General features: G+C 40.6%; 4 protein-coding genes across 7 annotated transcripts in view; 2 read left to right on the top strand and 2 right to left on the bottom strand.

Moving 5' to 3' along the window:
- Positions 1 to 126: 126 nt before the first annotated feature.
- Positions 127 to 1,490, bottom strand: saysd1 (SAYSVFN motif domain containing 1). Of its 2 annotated transcripts, none has more exons than XM_071467279.1 (2): positions 1,100 to 1,490; positions 127 to 607 (listed from the first exon to the last, which is right to left on the bottom strand). In XM_071467279.1, exons 1-2 carry the CDS (start codon positions 1,274 to 1,276, stop codon positions 284 to 286), a joined length of 501 nt encoding a protein of 166 aa, XP_071323380.1. In that variant the 5' UTR covers positions 1,277 to 1,490; the 3' UTR covers positions 127 to 283. The 2 variants fall into 2 exon arrangements, with proteins under 2 accessions (XP_071323380.1, XP_071323379.1); XM_071467278.1 differs by having other exon boundaries at positions 1,094 to 1,489.
- On the top strand, positions 1,487 to 3,606 carry grcc10 (gene rich cluster, C10 gene). Of its 3 annotated transcripts, none has more exons than XM_071467280.1 (4): positions 1,487 to 1,619; positions 2,119 to 2,172; positions 2,418 to 2,594; positions 3,089 to 3,606. In XM_071467280.1, exons 2-4 carry the CDS (start codon positions 2,121 to 2,123, stop codon positions 3,226 to 3,228), a joined length of 369 nt encoding a protein of 122 aa, XP_071323381.1. In that variant the 5' UTR covers positions 1,487 to 1,619; positions 2,119 to 2,120; the 3' UTR covers positions 3,229 to 3,606. The 3 variants fall into 3 exon arrangements, with proteins under 3 accessions (XP_071323381.1, XP_071323382.1, XP_071323383.1); XM_071467281.1 differs by having other exon boundaries at positions 1,514 to 1,619; positions 2,051 to 2,172; XM_071467282.1 differs by lacking the exon at positions 1,487 to 1,619 and adding an exon at positions 1,690 to 1,855.
- A 37-nt stretch (positions 3,607 to 3,643) lies between these two features.
- On the bottom strand, positions 3,644 to 12,091 carry LOC139612085 (cytospin-B-like). The gene is made up of 12 exons (XM_071467271.1): positions 12,068 to 12,091; positions 10,465 to 10,584; positions 8,443 to 8,913; positions 7,437 to 7,510; positions 6,378 to 6,997; positions 6,218 to 6,302; positions 6,047 to 6,122; positions 5,917 to 5,953; positions 5,492 to 5,588; positions 5,227 to 5,343; positions 4,714 to 4,773; positions 3,644 to 4,529 (listed from the first exon to the last, which is right to left on the bottom strand). The coding sequence occupies exons 2-12, from the start codon at positions 10,502 to 10,504 to the stop codon at positions 4,440 to 4,442; spliced, it is 1,767 nt and encodes a 588-aa protein (XP_071323372.1). The 5' UTR covers positions 10,505 to 10,584; positions 12,068 to 12,091; the 3' UTR covers positions 3,644 to 4,439.
- A 2,753-nt stretch (positions 12,092 to 14,844) lies between these two features.
- The window catches only part of LOC139612333 (disks large-associated protein 2-like), a 98,469-nt gene continuing 92,808 nt past the window's right edge, over positions 14,845 to 20,505 (top strand). Inside the window, exons 1-2 of the mRNA XM_071467818.1 lie at positions 14,845 to 15,164; positions 15,740 to 15,794. The gene's annotated coding sequence lies outside the window, so the exon portion shown is untranslated. The remainder of the gene's footprint in view (positions 15,165 to 15,739; positions 15,795 to 20,505) is intronic.

Raw genomic sequence — 20,505 nt, 5'->3', positions numbered from 1 at the left:
ACATTACACTGTGAACTAATTGATGGTAATGATTATTGTTAACCTTAAATGACAGGCATTGTGTGTCATTTCTCCAACCTCCTGTGACACTATTCAACTACTTCAAAAGAGAAATAGAAGCAAATGTGAAGTAGACAAATATCAATTTTATGTGTTAAACACAAATACAGTAATAAACTGATGTTACAATTTTAAGTCATTGTACATTTTTTTAAAAAAGTAGCAGTCTGAAAAGAAAAAACAACCCAGATTATTATTTATAAACGTGCATATCACAAGCACTTCATCTATTAGCCAGAGGTCTGTAACCCATCTCTCCCTCGAGCTGCTCTGCAGTGAGAGAGCCCAGAAGAGGCTGACAGTCTGGGTTGAAGACAGAATAAGCGCTCAGTTCTCCAGGCTCACGGGCCGCTGGACTGCGGAGTCCTTCGTAGAGCCAGTAGAAGAGGGAGATGACGAAGAAGGGCAGGCCGAACTCCAGCTCGACAAACAGGCCAAGCAGCACCAGCCACAGCAGCACTTTGAGCAAAGTAAGGTTCGAGATGACAAACTGTTTCGATGACAGCCATCTTCCCAGAGCACTGTCCAGCAGCCAGTCACCGCGGTCCTGCAGGGAAGATGTGGCAGAATTCATGATCTGGCTCAGGGTTCCCCAGCTGGGGGTGAGAAACCCTTAATGACCACAAAATCATTCAAAGGATAGAAAAGAGAGTCAAAACATATTTCTGATTGCTATACAGAGTTTAAAACCTTCACCTCTTCAGCACTGTAAGACTGATAACACTGAATAAACTGTTTAACTGCTAGATCACATAAAACCTGTGACCTCCTGCTTCTTTCCCAAATTATAGGAGAACCTGTGCCTTTCAATAAAGAGTGAAATTGTTATTTGTTAATATGATTGAATTACACACATTTTTGAATCAGTAAATCTACTTGGTACATTTTCAATCAGCAGTGGTGGACAACGACTAACCACAATCTTGATGTAATTATACTTTAAGATGTATAAAATGTGAATAATCAATTATTCGTTTCGTTGTCTACATAAAGGAAATGTTGTACTTTGTGCCTCCCGGTCCTCAGCGACCACCTTTACCCGCCAGCGGTGAGCTTCGGCCCGGCTGTTTCCTGACTGCTGTCCCTCAGGCGTCGACGTTGTTTCGGCCCGAGCAGCTACCGTCGGTTCTCTCTGCTCTGGATCAGCAGCCTGGTCCTTTTTAGCAGCTTTTTCCGCCTGTCGTCGAGCCCTGAAATCGGCAAGCTTCTGCTCCATCGACACTAAATATCCCCAGCCGTCGTCAGGTCAGAAGAACCGCGACAACTCGTTCAAAACTTCTTGATATCAGCTTTGCTTCGGCTAAGCGTAAAAAAAACAATCCAGTCTTTTAACATCGACCGTCTTTCATTTTCACTTACACTTTAACTACATGTTGAAGATAAATTCGCCATGCTATTAGCTTGTTTACCTTCTACGTCAGCGTCTATCGGAAAGAGAGAGAGACGTCATGTCGTAAAAATGTCCTATCTGTCGTAAAACGCTCTCCTCTGTCGTAAAAAGCGTCGTTTTCTAGGAAGAGTTCGCCGCTCTGTTACAAGCTCGGTTGTTTTCATCATCGGTGAGTTTCTAAACCTCTACACTTTAAATGTTTGGTGGTCAGTCGGTCGTTTGATCGGTGTATGTGTTGTTAGAGAGCACCAGTTCCTTATTTACCAGCAGAGGAAGTGAAGGATGAACATTCACGATGTCCAGCTCATCCCCTTCATGCTGCCATGTTATTGTGGAAGACTAGTTCACGTCTGGTTGTGTGGAGTAGAAGTATAAAATCGGATAAGATGAATATACTTCAGTAAAGTAAGAGTACCTCTATTTAAGTACACTACCTGAGTACTTTTAGTAGTTTCAGTATGTCCTCTAATGGCTCTGACGAACAGTCCTGAACGATTAATTGATTTTAAAAATAGTTCTTTGTTATTATTTAGTAGAACATTATTGAAATGATTTAAATGGTTTCAGCCCTACAGCTAAGGTAACTTTTATTTCTTGCAGCACTTTCTTTCAGTCTGGTTTGTCTTGTCCACTGTAAACATCTGCTTGCTGGTGTCTTTCCTCTCCAGACATGGCCTCAGCTCCAGCACAGCAGCCCACCCTGACTGTGGAGCAGACCAGAGGTGAGAAGAGCTGCCTGGGAGCTGTACCAGTTGCTTTTCCTGTAGAAACTTTCCAGTTTTCTCAAGCTTATCGATGGTCACTGTACATGTGTGTTTGTGTGTGGGTGGATGTTTGGACAGGCCTGTTATTGCCAAGCACATTGGGTCTGTATGAACCAAAAGGTGCTATATATTAGGTTGCCTTGCAGTTATACAGTACATGCACGAGGAAGATGCAGGGCACTGATGTTTTTCTTGTTTCACAGTGGTACTGAGTGAGGTGATCCAGGCCTTCTCAGTACCAGAAAACGCTGCTCGCATGGAGGAGGCTCGAGAGAGCGCCTGCAACGACATGGGCAAGATGCTGCAGCTTGTGCTCCCCGTGGCCACCCAGATTCAGCAAGAGGTTATCAAAGCCTACGGATTCAACAACGAGGGGGAGGGTAAGGCAGCATTTTCCAACCCTTATATGTAGATTTAGGCACTCGTTTCTTGACTCACTGCTCATGTGTTATGCATTAAGGACCTTTCAGCATGAATACCATTAGGAGGATTGAGCTTGAGCAACTTTTCAGACCATTAGAGCTGGGCGATATATTTGTATAACACTCATGATTCGAAACTTAATAGCCTCTGAGATTTGCAAATACCGATATAACAATGTATGTTAAATATTTGTTTCTCTAGTCTTACATTTTGCAATATACTTAAATTACATAATTTTCTGTTTCTGTTAAAGCACACTGAAATTAACACAATAGTAATCGTTTTCTTTCTCTTAATGTTTTGTATATGAATACCATCTGAATGTGACGAGTTAACCACACAATATTGTCACATTACATGGAAAAACAGTTTATCTTTAGGGACTGTATTTCCTCAAAATGGCCACAGATAGATATCACAGTTTATCATCTTGGCTCTGCCTCACTTTCAGGTGTCCTAAAATTTGCCAGACTGGTGAAGATGTATGAAACGCAGGACCCTGAAATTGCAGCCATGTCAGCTAAACTGAAGTCTCTGCTCCTGCCACCTCTGTCAACACCACCTATAGGAGGCGCCATTCCAGCTTCATAGGATCTATTTATGTGCATTGGTCAACTGCAAGGTTACGGTCATTTAATGCTTTGGATCTGTGTGGCCATACTGTGTCTCGAAGTTTTGGCAAAGTTAGTTTCAAACTCAATACACTAATGCATTCCAGCAAAGATTAAACACATACCTTATCTTTATTATGGTTTCATTTAAAGCATCCTTGCATAACTTGTTAAATTATTGCATTTGAAATGTTTCAGTATTTATTTCCTATGTTACGTGATTACCATTTTATGTCATTTAACATTAAACATTTCCTTTAATGCCATCTTTTATATAATTCTTTTATACCATTTTTATATTCTGTCAAATGTATCAATGTCATTCTTGTTATATATTAAAATAAAGGTTTTCTGTGAATCTCTGTGTGGTATTAATGAAGGAAAAAACCAAGACCTTACATTATACACAACTTTATTATTGCAATAAGGCTTTGGCAGCAACATCTTCTTTAAAAATATTGAAGCGATTACACACATTTACATATATACATTTACTCAAAGGAAACTTTCCTTACACAGTCTATAGTTTAAGGTTAAAACATCACTATTACAGTATATAAAAACTTGCTTCATTCCACCCCCTCCGTTTGTTTTGTGGTTTTTAGTTTTGTGTGCATGCAGATATGACAGCACTGTATTATAGCAGGAGAGGTTTAGGACTAAAACTAAGTCTATTATTAGCCAAGATAAATGAAACTTAAGTGCCCCAGACTCTGAAACTTGAAAATAAAAAATATCATAAAGTGCTTTTTTTTTTTTTTAAAAGGCAAACGACGTGAAAACCAGTGCACCCAGCACCCAGGAACAAATGTGAAAGTAACTGTTGAGCAGGTGATTAATCTGCTGTACTTAAATATGTTTGTGTCCTGTGCATATTCACCCAGTAGCTTTTGAACCCAGTGTATAATGTACAGTTTGTAAAAAAAAAAAAATAATAAAATAAAAGTATTCCAAGGGCAAAACACAGTTTTGTTTCCATTATCTGGGTGCCAGCCAACAGCCATTTCTGTGTGAGGGAAATTGTATGGATACATAAAATCATATAAAGTCTAATATTGCTGATTCGTTTTAAATCCTGGCTGGTGAGCTCATTATGAATAGAGCTCCCTCTTGTGGTGAACAGTGGTTGAGTTCCTTTGCTCCACTCACAATGATGGAAAAGAACCAAGAGCAAGACAAGAGGAGACAACTTCACATCTCAAAGTGACGGAAAATGCTTTCGATGTAACCCAGTACCCTCTGCCAGTCCGGCCCGTCTGCCTTCAGCATCTCCTCCGCTGTCTGTCACACAGTGAACACGGAAAGATCAAGGTTGTAAGAACGGAGGGCACGATACTGTGAGCAGTACATTTCCTCAGATCAGGCTGTCAAAGAAAACTACTCTTAAACTGTCCACTAATCATAAATCTCAAGTGAGAAAGGTATTTGAAGTTACAGTAAGTGTACTATGCAGAAAGTCTCTCACCAGTGTGGCTGTGATTCCCACGCTCTCTCCTGTCTTAAAAGCAAGGTCCAAATTCTCCTTCTGTAAAAACACAGCATTCAAGTCAGGAAAAGCTTTGGTATCCACAGGTTCACAGTTTTACAGACGTACTTTTCAGGCGATGATTCTGGTAAAGGAACCAAAGAAATCCTGCACAGTCAATCATTTGTCGTCTGTTAATGAAGTTTTGGACCTCAGACCTTCATCAGGTCAAAATTCAGTCTGATGACCACAGGGATATCAATAAAGTGATAGACTGTGTGCCGTTTTATTTTTTCTTTCAGTTCTTCCACAGTCAGATTTTAGGATCCAACACACCTAGAGTGATTTTTGCATCAAGTTATGGATTTTTGAATCTGTGGGCTGGATGGTTAACCTGTAAGCCTAGTTTCATGACTTTAAAGACTATTGATATTTGTACTTTTGTAAATTAATTAAACTTCCATAAATCTGCATATTACATGTTTTTGTTTTTAGAATCACCAGTAGTTTTACCTTGTCTTCTGGGTTGAGGCTGTCATAGGGGATGCGATTTGGTAGATATGTGTGATAAACAGCACAGAACGCCAAACCATCTTCCCAGCTGCTACTGAAGTTAGTGATCTCAATATTCTGTTGTAAAAACACATCACACGATGAGATGGTTTGATTTGTAAAAGGTATTTTTGTTCCCTGTGTGGAATTCAACTTGATTTTACAGATTGTAATTGATTAAAAAAAAAAAAAAATCTCAATAATGTTGAAATGCCACTGCTCTTACTTTATAACCTTGTGTACGACTTTGGCACCAGCGCAGCAAGGAGTTTCTTCTGGAGCCGCCATGACGCCGCAGCAGAGCACTGAAACCATCCCGAGGTCTGGGAAAACAAGAAAACCACAAATCAGTTAACAGACTCTTTTGAGATTATCTTAAGAACATGAGAAATGGTAATAAAAGTAAAACCACATATGAGATTTAAAACAATAGTATGATTTAGTCCAGGAGATATAGAATCATACAAGTTAGTTTAAAGCAAATCTAGACTTAGGAACTGCAAGAAAAGCTTTTTCTGCAGATTTGAATGTGACTTGATGGTTGATTTGAAAATACTACTATAACTTATTCGTGCTAAACATTTATCAATCAGTCTCAGGGGCTGTTGACGTGTCGGTATCAACAAATAAAAGGACCTAGTAGTGACTTACTTGATGGAATCTGAGCTTTGGTCCTCATCCTGTTTTCCTGCAAGACACACAAACGCAGCCACAGTCACACAACTGTATACTTATTAAGATGTTATAAAAAACAATAATGCATTGGCAGGTTTAAAGTCACCTGTGTAAAAGCTGGACCAACTATCCTGCCGCTGTAAAATGCGGTCCATCCGTCTCCCTTTTGTTGGCGCTTCTTTCTGGAAGAAAGTCATTTACAAATAACATCACAAATACATATAAATATGACTTATAATCCTGATAATGTCATAAACATGTTCAGCAACTGTTATACCTTGCATAGCGGCAGTGTTGTGCTTGTGTTCTTTAGGGTCCCATTTTCACTGGAGTCAATCGGGAGGGGGAGACGAGATAAACTCCTAAAAGACAAAAATGTGCATGTTTGGTAATATCTTGATTTAATGTAGTGAGGGTGAACTTTCACGTGGACTCACCAAGATCTTTCAGACAGCATCACAATCCTCCTTGGATCTCTCTGCCCACGTCCCTCTTCTTTCTTTTTCTCCAGTGCAGCTAAACTACGAAGGTATCCCTCTGCTACCCCCTTCCCTGTCAGCTGCATGCTCCCTGAGCCATTTGCCTCCTCAGGATCCTGACCTGCACCTTCAGTTTCCACTTCTTGATTTGCTTCATTCTCCTTCTGCTTTTCCACATTTTTAGCTTCAGTCTCTGCTTCAGCTTCCTCCATAACTTTGTGCATTTCCTTTCCCTGCCTCTCCTCAGGGTCTTGTCTCTCTGCCTGTTTATCACCATCTGTTATGTCTTTCACCCTGCACGTGTTTCTCAGAGCATCCAGCTCAGCTCGCTCCTGCTGCTGCTGCTGGGTGAGTTCAGTTAGTTTGCTGCATACGTCTCTGTGCTCGGCTCTCAGACTCTCCAGCTCTCTGTCCGTCTCCTGCTGTCTGCTGAGGGCCTCAGCAAGCTGCTCCTCCACGGCCCTGTGGTTCTCTTGGAGTAAACCCAGAGCCTGCTCCGACTCGACCCGCAGTCGGTCGGCCACAGACACCGCAACCTGCAGGTCGCACTGGAACTGATGCCACTCCAACCTCTCTGTCTGTGGAGGAGAAAAAAAGAGCACCAAAGGGAAAATAAACACTGCTATCTGAATGTATGAGATGCTATTCCTTAAAGAGGCTCTCAGTGTCCTTCGGAGTCATGGATAATACTGATGCAACTGATCTCTTAATCTGATCTCAATCTAAATACTGTTATAAATTCAATACCCTAAGGCACAAGCAAGTAATCAATATTTTTTCAGCACAGCCTCGGCTATTTGATTAAGTATGCTGCAGTGATGTCATCAGACCAAAAATGCAATGAAAAAAAATGAATTTGACATTTTCAAGATTTCATTAATTTCCCAACACAAAGACGTTTTAACTAAGTATCCTTTGTCTTCAAAGTTGTCAAAATCAAGTTTGTAATGCATAGAAAATAAATGAGGTTCAAGAAATGTTCAGGATCAGGGCTGAGTGCATGTGACATGAACTCACCCTCAGTGTCTCCTTCAGTGTGTCCACCTCCTCAACCAGCTCATCCCTCTCTGTTATCAAACGCCTGAGCAGCTCTGACAAACACAAAAAGCACATAAATATGAGTGACAGTAAAGTCTGACAGCTATAATCAGTAGCTCAATCACCAATTACAGAAGAGCAACACGTCACCACAGGTTTAACAGGTTTGTGTTTGACCCACTAATTTAGTTACAGGTGTGAATTTTACAGGTGAGTCAGACCAGACACTCAGTTCATGAAACTGTACAAGGATCACCATTGTGTTACCTCATTTGGTGAGAGATAGTAACTTAAGATATTTAAATGAAACTCCTCAAGCCACTTTAAGGTGAACAGGGAGAAGCTTTGCTCCTTCAGCAGATGAATGACAAAACGCCCTTTTACTGTCAAACTTCGCACTATTTCGCACAGTGAAGCTCAAATATCAAAGCGAAATAACAATCAGTGAAAATATGTTTTTTAGTGAAGATTGACTTTAAGTAAATCCAAAAAATTAAAAGTTACACTTTTACGCAGAGATCAATAGTTACCATTTACTTAAAAGGAGACACTTCGAAACATTTACTTTAAGTGGGAGCAGGAGACAAACGGTGCTGCTTCTGGAATTTCCTCTGGTCTCAGACAGAGGTCAGCAACAGTTTCCATAAAAGTTAGGTAGGTTACCTTATTTGTACCCATATATAAATTTGATTTGGACTAAAAAGAGTTATCAATCTTACAAATACACATTTAACACACATGACAGGCAACACCACATGCAATAAATAAATAAATAAATAAATAAAAAACACATTGCTTCTATGCATTGTTACCACAACTTATTCATATGAGTGATTTCTGGGTTAGGGTTAGGAAATAAAGCTCTCTTTATACTGTTTTATTCTGCACCTTTTGGACTATGAACCTTCATGCAGAATGAAGAAGCTGAATAAAATAAAAGTAACTTTAAAGAAGCAAAAGAAAACAATGACGGTAGAGGGCCTACCTACAGCTCCTGTTGTAACGTCAGTGTTGGGGTTCAGGCCTAGTGAGGCCCTGTAGTGCTCCATCAGACTGAGTAAAACCAGCGTCATCTCCTCTCCAACTCTCTCTGCTGCAGCCTGCGGCTCCAGTCCGCTATCTCTCTCTTGCCAGCTCTGCTCTGACGGTGATCCCCTGGATGGAGGCAGAGACGCTGGGCTGCCTGGGCTGACCGCTGCCTTCCCGTGTCTCCCTGCTGCATCGCTAACATTTGTCTCTGAGGGGGTGATGCTGTCTACACTTATCACGGCCCATTCTGAGGGAGCAGACGGCTTCTGTGTCCAGTCTGCGACTGGAGTGGTGGTGGAGGGGGTGGTGCTGTCGGCCGGTGGCGTCTGTGCCTTATTACAGGAAGCTGCGGAGGATAAGGCCATGGCAGTCAGCTCTGCCTCTGAGGGCGTGGTAGGAGGCGTGTGGAAGAAATCTAAAGGAGAACCTGAGAGGGGGAAAATTGTAAAACAGAAGGGGAGCAAATGAAAGAGAAAGGCATAGAGGTGAAAGAGAAAAAAACAGATCTGAGCTTTAAATCATCTAATAGAAGTTGAAAAATGTGCTGAATGCAAAGCCCCCCCCCTCTTCTTTCCCTCGATGCAGATGCAAGCACTCGGTGTCCGCTCCCTTATTTACTGTCCTGGGCTGACTGATGCAGCAAAAAGCCTCTCCTGCCAATGTCTTGGCTGGCAAACACACACATACACACTGTTCCCATGTGGCAAGATCCAGGAAGAGAGGCAATTTTACCCTGATCTACCATCAGCTGCTCTCACTCCTACCACCAGGCAATTACATCCATCATCAGCTTTCTGCATACACTTTCATGAATTTAGAGTAATGTTGCTGCATTATTAACAGTTTGGCTTGGTTTCTAGGGAGGGATACAACCTCTAAAGTTTCAGTCATTGACAACTCATGTTAGAACTATGTGGTTTCTGTGTCTGAGGCTGATAGTATCCTGTTTATGGTGTGCACTGATTAACTCATGTAGACCTCGGCAGGCTACAGGGATCTCCACCTGCTTCGACTCAGATCTTTTCATGCTTCCCCTCCTTGTCCTTGTGTTGTACTGCAGATTCTGCAGACTCATCATTTCCCCAGCAGCGGCATTATATAGTCTATTCAGCTACAGCAGTGAAGCTATTCTCATCCTCCGGTTTGAGCCCGCTTCCTGCATACTGACAGCCAAGAGATGAAAGCCAGGAGCAGCATTTTGAACAGCTGCAAGTGAGAATTAACCAGAGCAAGCAACTGACTGAATGTCTTCAGTAAGAAAACAGGACACATGACGCTTCACAAGGCAGTTTCAAACATTAGCCAAATGACAGCTCGGCTGTGATGCTTTGAACCGAATTATACTGGCGGCACAAGACAGAGGCCAAAAGATCTGAGGCTGCTGAATCCAACTTTCACTGAATCCTCTAAGATACAGTTCTTATTCATCACTTCCCATGTGCAAAGAAATGTGTCTGTCATCATGCAGTACCTCACACCAGAATTAGATTTACAAACCGGGTAAATCTATAGAGGATCACTCAATGAAACCCACTTTGTGATTTAGCTTCATACATTTATAAGTTCACATAAAAATTGCAAAAAATAGCATTTTTTAAAATAAAATTTCCTTTATAAAATGCAGACTTAATTTCATGACATGATTTCCAATGCCTCTGCACTATATCAGTGTGTTTTGGGTAAACAAAATGATGTGATAAATGGTATTTGTCTTTGAATCTTCTTGGAATTAGAGGGATGTAATGAAAAAGAAAAACTGCACTCACCACTGTTTCTCAAAAAAATTCAGCTGATACCGTCCTCAGTGTAAATGTACCAATTCAAGACAGTGAGAGAAAAATGGGCATGTGCAGTACAGCAACCTAAAAATAGTGTTTTCAATGCAGGTGATTGTTTTTAAAAAGTAATGAAGACAAAATATTCCATCATTGTAATTCAGAACAAAACAGTTGTTTTTCCCTTTGTGTTGCTGTGATACCTGTAGGGCCGTGGCTGTCTTTGCCAGTATGGTTACCCATGATCCAGCAGTGGTGGGTATCTGGACAGACTATCCCAGTGTCCTTCACTCTGTCCTCTGATTTGTGAAGCCCACTGCTACCTGGGGATGAATATAAATTTTTCATGAGTATGACTCACTGCTGAACTTTTGCTCAGTAGAAAAAAAAGGAATGCAACATGTCAAGAAAAGAGCCTCAAGTCCTTTGCTCAAGGAATCCTTTATGAGTTACACAATATTACAATGGGGTCTTAAAACTGCAGGAATTGCATTTGACTACATTTGTAATTAAAACAAACTACAGCACAAAAACTACAGTGTTAGTTGGGTCCCCTGCCTTAAGTAGCTCACAACAGCTGCCATTAGCCTTCCCATTAAAAATTGCCACAGACGTATTAAAATGATTATATCCTTTCCAAAAGGTGCAGACACCTTCCCCCGCAGTGCTGTGGGGTTATGTCATTTCTAACACATGACCGACTATGGCTACCAAACTCCATTAAATAATCTAGTGATTTAAGGTTGCCATGGTTATAAGTAAGACCCATACATTAAAAGCCATAAGTAAGCTTAGTTAGACATTGGTAGTATCTCCAGACACATTTGGCATGCCCATGATTTCCAATGACGCAGAATTCACAATAATATATATATATATTTTTTTTTTTTTTACAGCTGACTGCAGCCACCGCAGATTATCAGGGAGTATTAAAGGACTGGGCTGACAGGAGAACTAACTCTACAATCTAAACTGCTACTAAATCAATGTGCATCTTGGTGAATGATATGCCGTTTTACACAGGACTTCCAATTAGGATGTAAAACGCTTCGAAAATTTGACAAGCTCAACGTTGCTGTTTTCAACGAGGCAGGGAACTTTAAACTGCCCGTTTGGTGAATGAAGTTTGGAATCACGTTTTAACAAAAATAATTTTTTTTTTTTTGTCTTGGCTGTGAGATAGGTTGCATCTAACTGAGCACACATCGACACCCTGCTGCTTCAGTCACCCGACCTGCTCAGCCTGCCAGCTGGACGCCTTCCAGTCTGGGTCCAAGCTGTGCGGCGGATTTCTTTCCCCGGTCTCTACACCTCCTTGCCGGGAGGTTTCTGCGTCCCGTCTCCCAAATTCACAGCAGGACACGGTTCCAATCACTGACAGTCCTTCTCCTCCGACATCCCATGTTCACCACAGAGAGGCGGCCACCATCTATAACTTGAGTCCACTTCCCGATAATATCCAGCTCTGCTTCTCCTTTAAATCCAATGCGTCAGGACGCGAAGGAGGAAGGAGCGGAGTGTGTGCGCAGCAGCCGCTCGCTGCGGTGCCCGCACAGGTGTTGGCACCGACATCATCTCCAGTTGAATGCAGGTGTGTTCGGCAGCCAGGTAACCCGTGCTGCTGCCCCGCGGCCTCAAGTGTGTCAGGAATGAGTGAACATGTCAATCACGACGAGGGAGGAGAGAACAGCCGCGGGCAAGAGCCAAACGGTGCTGACAATTAATGCGCAATGCACTTGTGCTATTTCACTTAAACAGGCTTCAGTGACTGAAGCAAGATTCGAGTTGAGTGTTTTTAAAACTCACCATTCAAAGGAAAAAGTAACAGTGCCACACTAAAAAATACTCCATGGTGGATTTCGCCAAAGTGGTACTAATTCTGACTGCTTCATAGTTTGGTGCTTAAATCTTTAAGGCATCATTTCTTAGAAGCTGATATCATTTTTGGTATTTAAAATCTTAATCTGAAAGGTAACTGCAAACTACATCAGATGATAAATGTGGTGGAGTAAAAAGTACAATATTTGCCTCAGAAAAGTAGTAGAGTACAAGTATGCAGTAGTGTTACTTTTCACCACTGGAGGTCAGGTAGTGGAGATATATATATATATATATATATATATATATATATATATATATATATATACTGAATGGATTTTAGGTAGCTCAGATGTGAAGAAAACATATAGTTTAAAATCTTTCCTGATCCACATTTTTGCTGTGTTTTCTTCTGGTCAGTCTGACACACCAGGCGGTGAATAGTGGCAGGAGCTGAAAAAGTCTCAGGAGGAAGGCCAAGGAAAAGAGGACGGAGTATGAACACTGTGTTAGTGGAGAGGTGCCTGTGATGCATGTTTTCCCGCAAGTGCAATTAACAAAAAAATATTTAGATGTTGTAGTCTGACCAATGAAGCGTGGATACTAACAAAAGAAAAATGCTGCAGTCAAAAAGACAGAAGAAGAAGAAGACGAAGAAGAAGAAAAAGAAGAAGAAGAAGAAGAAGAAGAAGAAAAAGAAGAAGAAGAAGAAGAAGAAGAAGAGAGGGTCCTGAGCATTATTACGAAGTAATTTGGATGTAGCACCATGGACAGAGCACAGTGAAAAAGATACCTGGTGCCATCTGGTGTCCAAATTCAATACTGCCAGGAATAATAATACAAATAAATAAATAATAATAATCTTAATAATCTTAAGTGTGTCAACATTTATGTTGTTAATAAAATGAAGTGGAATTTTGTGAAGATGTATTTTCTTCAATTTTGCCCAAACAGAAATCAAGCAGTTGATTTGATGTAAGGTTGAATTAAATTACTTTAAGTATGCATTGAATAAAAGGATCCCCGGGCAGAGTAGGGCCCTCGAGCTGGCTGCTTTGTGTGTCTTTGTGATTGTTTGCATCTCTTTTTGGTCACTTTGTGCTGTTTTGTTGTCATTTTGCATTTCTAAGTAGTCATTTTCAGTCTCTTTGTAGTTTTGTGTTTCTTTGTAGTTGTTTTGTGTCATTTTGTGGGTTTTTTGCCTTTCTTCACCTTTTGCATTTTTTTTGTGGTCCTATTGTATTGTTTAACTGAGCTTTGTGACTTTCAAACAAAAAATATTAACAGTCACTTCCTACAGAGGCTCTGTCCCAGGGGCCAAGTGACCTCCCATCCTGTGCCCGGTCCATGATTGCGGGGCATCAGAAAGCTGCAAGTTTGGGCATTCTTCCAAACTCATTATCATTCTCACATTATTCTCTGATCTCTTATCGTTGTTGTCAAGGTTATGTTATCATTGTTTTGTATCATACTGTTTGTGCAGATTGATTTGCACCGGGTAACATCTGTTTGTATCTGCAAAGTGAGCAAAGGTTTAGAAATGAGGCACTTTCCAGCTTCTGGCTGTTTTATGCAACGTATCCTTATAATTTCTCAATGACCTTCCACCTCACTGCTAAATCAATCTCATCATGTTTCTTCCCACTCACTTCATATACCATAAACATTGTCTGCAAAGCTAAAGGCACATCTGCAGTTATTTTCTCCATTTACAAAATAAACTGACAAACTACACCTTAATAATAACTTAGTTTTCTTATCATTTATTAAAACTCAGGGGGTAAAGCAGGAACTTAATGAGTCTTTGGCTCTGAGTGCTGTGCTCTCTTACTCCTCAAGGAGCAAGTGGGTGCAAGTAAAAGACAAGCAGAGAGGTAGGCTACAGTAGACCTGAGAATATGTGAGGATAGATTGTGAAGGTGCAGTCCAGGTGTGACTCACTTCCTGAATCGCAGTTATTTTAACACTTTTTCAGGAGATATGTGCTGAGCTTGTACTTTGCCAGCACACTACTGATCCCCCTCCAGGAGCTGTCCAGTGACACAGCAGTCTACCTACAGTGGCCTGTCATGAAGCTCTGATGAGATGAAGTGCCTCTCCCAGGGTCACTTCAACAGCAGTGTTTGGAAGACAGGGCAGGACACTTTTATCATTCACACCCCCTAAAGAGAAAGTTATTCTGGTAAGATTTTCACTGGTACATTTGCAGTTGCAAGGTCATTCTCAAAATCAGTTTTTGAGAATGACCTTGATTGGAAAGTTTTCTCCTAACTGATACAAAATTATTGTAATTGTTTAAATTATAATTTTATTGATTTTATTGACTTTTTCATTTTTCATTCATTATTTATTGTAAGTGACTTTGTAACTTTGTTTCTGTTAAGTTATGTTATGATTACATAATAAGTAAAATCAAATAAACCGACAGGGTAAAGGATATGAAATTATGTTTTTTTTCTGTTTGTTTGTGTGGGTTTCAGTTCAGGTCATTTTTTTATTTCAACTTCTTTTTTTTCGTTTTCTTTTTCATGTAAAAGCCACGTCTATCCAACCACACCAAAACTGTCCATACCGTGCATTTTAATTTAAAATATTATATCATAATTATGTACATGTAGTGTCATTTATTATCCAAATTTACGACAGATTCCACAGCATTGATAAAAATGAGTGGTTTAACTTTACAACAGCTTTTTCTGTTTCTATTATGTTATTTCTATTAGGTTATATTATACAAGTGCGCTACTGTAGGTGCAGACTTTGTAAAAATGGCGTCTGATATAGGCAGCCTTCAGAAGCGGAGCTGTGCTTTCAGTGACCACAACATCATCAGTGCATTATAAGTCATCTCCACAGAATGAGGTGTGCAGCTGCATCGGGACTTGCGTTGGACAAGAAAACACATACAAGCCGCCTTCATCATGGGAAACTACAGCCACACTGCTGCAGATGTTCCCAGCCAGCAAGGCAATGAACATCTCCATGGATGCCAGGGGACGTGATCGCCTGTCACTTATTTACCCCCCGTTTACTATCGAAGAAGAAGTGACCTTCTCTGAGGCGGAAGATGTCAGCGCTGAAAAAGGTAGGACAGAGGACGCGCAGTGTCGTGTTTGTGCATGAACCGAGCCTGCAGCGCTGCTTGTTAGTGTTGTTGATGGGTAGAATCCCGGACGCACCTACATGAGGTCTGATGGAGGCTTGGATTTTCACCAGCTGAAGCCAGTGTGTCGCACCTGGCCACGCAGACCCAAGGTGCACATTTCAGAAAGCCAGAAGTTCTGCACAGCATAAATGAGCCACTCACTGACTGACTGTCCACTTTGTCCTTGTCTTTCCTGCAACTCACAATCAATAGCACTGAATGATGCATGGTGTGTGTGGGCGAGGTGTTAAGTAACTGTTATGAGTACATGTGTTTGGATGTGGAGGGAAGGCGGGAGTGGGGGGGGGGGGGGGGGGGGGGGGGGGCGTCATTGTGAATGGAGGTGACCCACAGCTTCTTCCCTCAAGTTTCTTCTGTCTGTAAATGCCCACATGTTCCCATTGTGCCGCTCCTCTCTATTCAGTCAATGTGTGAGTGCGTATGTGTGTGTTTGTGCCTGGAGTGACTCAGCTGTATTGTACTCTATCTGTCATCCATCTTTTCATCTGTCACAGGTGTTACCATGGCTACTACAGACTCACTGCTGTCTTTTCTTTGAGAAGGACTCAGGTAAGAGGCGGGAGGGGTGGCTATGTCAAACATAATGAGGGGATGTCATTACATGCTGCATAATGGCTTCATAGTAGCAGGGATATTAGGGAATAACATTGTAATGATGGCAGTTTTTATAACAAGTATGCTCAGCCCATGTTGGCCTGAGGACCATGAAGGATAAGTCTGGTTATATTTTTTGTATCATCAACAAATTTCGCCTGTGAAGCCAAAGTCTGATATATCTCATTCCTATGTTGTAAGAAAACTATTAAAAACACATAAAGAAGAAGTTACATCTTACACTAGTCCTTGATGTTATATTGTGTATTTAAAGCTATCAAACCGATACGATCCAATTTGCACACTTTTCCTATACCTTTGTACACATTTGCACAAGAACACCTTATGGAACTATCACCTGGTATAAATATTTAAATACATGTACCTGTATTCTAGCAGACAAGGACATAATACTAAATATGAACTAATTTTTTGCATAGTCCACCAGTAATTCACTGTTCAGAATATACATAAAACTATACTATGAATGTTAATGATACCAAAATATAACATTGAAAACATAAGCAATACATCAAATACGAATGCATATTCAGTTGGCTCTCACTGTTGTTTTAGGAAATCACTGAGCCTCACTGCATCTTTCACAGAAACAAATAAGTTTGTGACAGTGAACCACTGACATGGTAATAATGTATTATTATTATAAGAGACTAACATCAGATATGTTGACGATAGAAAATATATAAAATAATGCTTTAATGTGATTCTAACTGTGGCTTAAACATCCTTTCATAACTTTTGGTGGCAGCACAGAAAGCTGTAAACACAACATTGACATATTGTAACCTTATAAAGCTGATATGGCAAATGTGTTAGCTGAAATTTGCTTAGTTACTCATTCATCAGACACAGAGCAACATTAGCATTCATTTGGAGCTGTGTCTCTGACCACCCAATGACCTAAGTATCTCCTCCTTTTGACTCTTTTTTGCTTTGCACCAACTCCCACAGTTCCGTTAAGTTCCACTATGTTCACCAGTAGCATCATTTGATGCTGTTGGGTTTATCAGGGCATTTTCATTGTAAACCACTGATGATTGGGGCTAAAGGTAGCAGGACAGAAAACCAAAACAATGAGCTGAAAAACACAAAAACACTTAGATTTGAGTAGAACTGCAGAATCAGTGATCATTTTCTGTACATTCTTCACTATGAGCGACACAACACCTTTCACATTACATGTAGTCATTGTCCACTGTTAATTTAAAAATATTGATAAGTGCGGCTTTAAACCAAAATGCAGTTCAACTGGCCTTTGGATAAGCCCAGTTGTTTGCACTGTCCCCTTACAGTAACACAGATTGACTTGTGCTTTCTGTTATTTTTGCTGAGCATGTTTATATGGTATATGTGATATGACTGCTAAGAAAGTTCACTACTGCCAACTGCATATGCAGGTACAGACAGGGAATCAACCTCAGACAGCGTGGTGGAGGTGTTAGCTGTTGTGATGTGTGGAGAATTTGAGCACAGAGCATAAACGAGATAGTCATTAATTAGTTAAACTCTGCACGACTTCTCCGCTCAGCAGAGGTCAGAGCACAGAGAACCATCCAAGGAAAAAACACTGCAGGGGTCTGCTGCCTTTCTCTTGGCATTTTTTGGGCAGCGTAGATGATCAAATACTGGCTCGCATCAGCACAAACCTCAAATACTATCACTATCCCTATGATGCTTTTGAAGGCAAGGTCCAAGATGAAATCATGAAAGAGTGATCTAAAATTTTAATTTTGTGATTTTTATTTTGTTAGTTTATAAATATCAAAGAGTGAAACAAATGCCCTCTGATGATTTCAACGACATGAGAACAGAATTTGGAGAACACGCTTTGTTGGTTTATAATTCACCAATGAACATTTTGATGTCAGGTTTGACTATTTTTACACCGACTCTTTACCTTTTGTTCTGCCCAATAATACCTCAGGTAGATTTTGAACTTTTAGCCCAACACTAACCGTTAGCTTGTAGTTGCAATGTCACTCCAAATCTTAACATGATCTTTAGATAAAGACTGTTGGATGTCAAGCTTGACAACAGTGATCATATATGTGTTAATCACATTCTGAAAATGTCTTTTTAAGCATTACAGATGAGCTGACAGTGGAGTTTCAGCCCCACCATGCATCAGAGATTATCTGTGAGTTAATCGTGTGTAGGGTCCTACTGTGATTTTACAGGCTTTGTCAGCACAAAGGCTTCTGATGAAGGGAATGTGGATACGGGAAAATCTTTACTTGTTTGATGTGCATAACCTAAAGAATTGTCACAAGTTTTTTTTTCTTTATCAGCCATCTGCAAAACTTGCTCTTGATTACCTTACTCATCATTTTCTCAAGGTTGAGGCACAATGTTAATGACTGTGGAGACCGAATTGTTTTAGGGAAAAGAAAGCAAGCAGGACAAGTAGCAGAAGCAGTGATACTTTTTATGATTTTTTTTGTGCAAGAACTTAAGCTTTAAAAATGAGCACAATGAGTTTTCAAGTGTGTTTATATGGTTTTTAATCTGAGATATGATTTTCACACAAATGAGTAAATCTTTGATATTTCCAGCTCAGTGTTACACCACTAGGTGGAACTGTTTACTTTGATAACATACCCAACTGCTGCTACCACATACAGATGGGTGACAAATTAAAGGAAAAACCTGAATAAATGAGTGGAGCAACATAAAGAATGCAGATGCTTCCACACAGGCGCACTGTGTGGTGCAATGAAGTAATTAACATCTAATCATGCTCTGTGGCAGGTATAAATATACTGAGCAGGTCAAGTTGATTCTGATTTTGTGTCAAGATGTCAAGAGGAAAACATTTAAGTGAGCTTCAGTCACAAAAACTGCTCAACTGGCCTGTGTTTCAATAGGAACAGTGGTCAACAGTGCACATTTGATGAGCATGATGCTTGTGCATTAGTGCGATACGTAAGGAAAAACAGAACACCAGTTCTTCTTCAGGTGACTGAGAATGTCAATACAGGACGTGATCAGACTGTCAGCAGCAACAGTCTGTTGACAATTACATAGAGAGGGATGTTACTGTATAGCACTGCTCTACTGAGAAGCGGCAAAAAGTGATATAGTCAGATGAATCACTCTTCCCCATCGATTTTGATCAGTGGGCGAGGTCATGTGTGGTGTACACCAGCAGAACAGATACAGGCATGAATGCTTGACCCCTACAGTGAGGGGATCCAGTGGCTCTGGTATGCTGTGGGGGGCACATTGCTAAATTAAATTGTTCACATAAGAAGGCTGCATTCATCATTTTCATTGCATTTGGCAATAATGACTTGCTGTACACATTTGTGATGATTCCTACTTGTCCCTGAAGCTGAAAGTGCAGGGTAAATCCAGAGAGCTTTGCTCTGTACATTTAAATCATGTTCAGTTCCATCTAGAGCTTCCCTTTAAGTTGAGCTAATCCAGATTTTTGTGTTCACAATGTACAAGCAAAGTCAGACCCTTTTTTCATTTTGGTTTTATTTTAGATTGGGGAGTCTACAGAATTCTTGCAACAGATTCAAAGATGGCACCCTATTTCAAAACGTTAAAATGTACCTTGGTACACGTTGAAATATCAGGAGGGTTGACTGAACCCATACTGGAAACCTAACAATATAAAATGTAATCAATAAGTATAGTGGAATGCTAGAAAACCAGCATTTCTTTAAGGTGTTGATCTGCTGGTTTGACAGACTATGGAAAATATTTGCTTTAAATACAGAGTTTTAAGAAAACTCAAGAATTTAAATTGTTACAGACTGATCTTGACCGTGGAATTGTTGGAGGACTGTGGGTTGAAAACATTTGTCTCTCTCTAAACGTTTACCTCCACAGAAGAACTGCAAAAAAAAAGGTTAAATAAATGACTCATCACACAATATTACTTTTTCCACTTACCAAAGCATCTAAGTTTGAGCTCTTACAAAGTTTTTCATCGTTGCCTTTTGGCTTTTTGTTTCCGTGTCCCTATTTAAGCGATCCTTTTCTACCTGCATCAGCTATTGCTGATATGTCTTTTTCATCAAGAGAAGGAACACTCACGTCTCTTGAGTAGCACCTCTACTCCTTCAGAATACCAATAAGTCTCACGTTAGTCCTCAAATCAATATGATCCTTTCCAAATCTGTATTTATTCCTCTCTCAGATTGTCTTTCAGCCTTAGAAGCTCTGCTGTGCTGTAGGACAGAGGAGAGGCTGGTGAAGGAGGGAGGACGTGAGGAGAATGTGACGGCGGTCAGGGTAGGAGAAACGTTCTGCTAGTTGGAGGAATTTGTGGTTCTAGTTTTGATGAGAGGTTCAGGACTTCGAAAGGCAGGAAACCTCATCAAGTCTCGACTTGTAATTTGGTTGGATCTGCTGCAGTGCATTTACCTGAAGTGGAACTCTTTGGGATGCTTATGTTGTCCAGCTTTGTTTAACTTTCTCTAAGGATTGTATGCCATTTAAACGCCTGCACATGGTTTGAGAAACGTGTCTGATCTTGGTGACGTCAACAGGGTCTTGACAAGACCAGAAAGCAACTCCCTCCCTTTCGGTAGAAGAAGTGATGTCATCGCAAGGAGAGCGTGAGGTTGGCTGAGGCTTTATTGAGCTTGACGTTTTATTACCAAGAGCACCAGACATATGACCACATCCACCAGTC

This window comes from Trachinotus anak, unplaced genomic scaffold (assembly GCF_046630095.1).
Source record: "Trachinotus anak isolate AG129_WGS33_773 ecotype Australia unplaced genomic scaffold, CSIRO_AGI_Tana_v1 ptg000031l, whole genome shotgun sequence".
In the NCBI taxonomy this organism is placed as follows: domain Eukaryota; kingdom Metazoa; phylum Chordata; class Actinopteri; order Carangiformes; family Carangidae; genus Trachinotus; species Trachinotus anak.
This window is presented reverse-complemented; position numbering and strand designations above follow the sequence as displayed.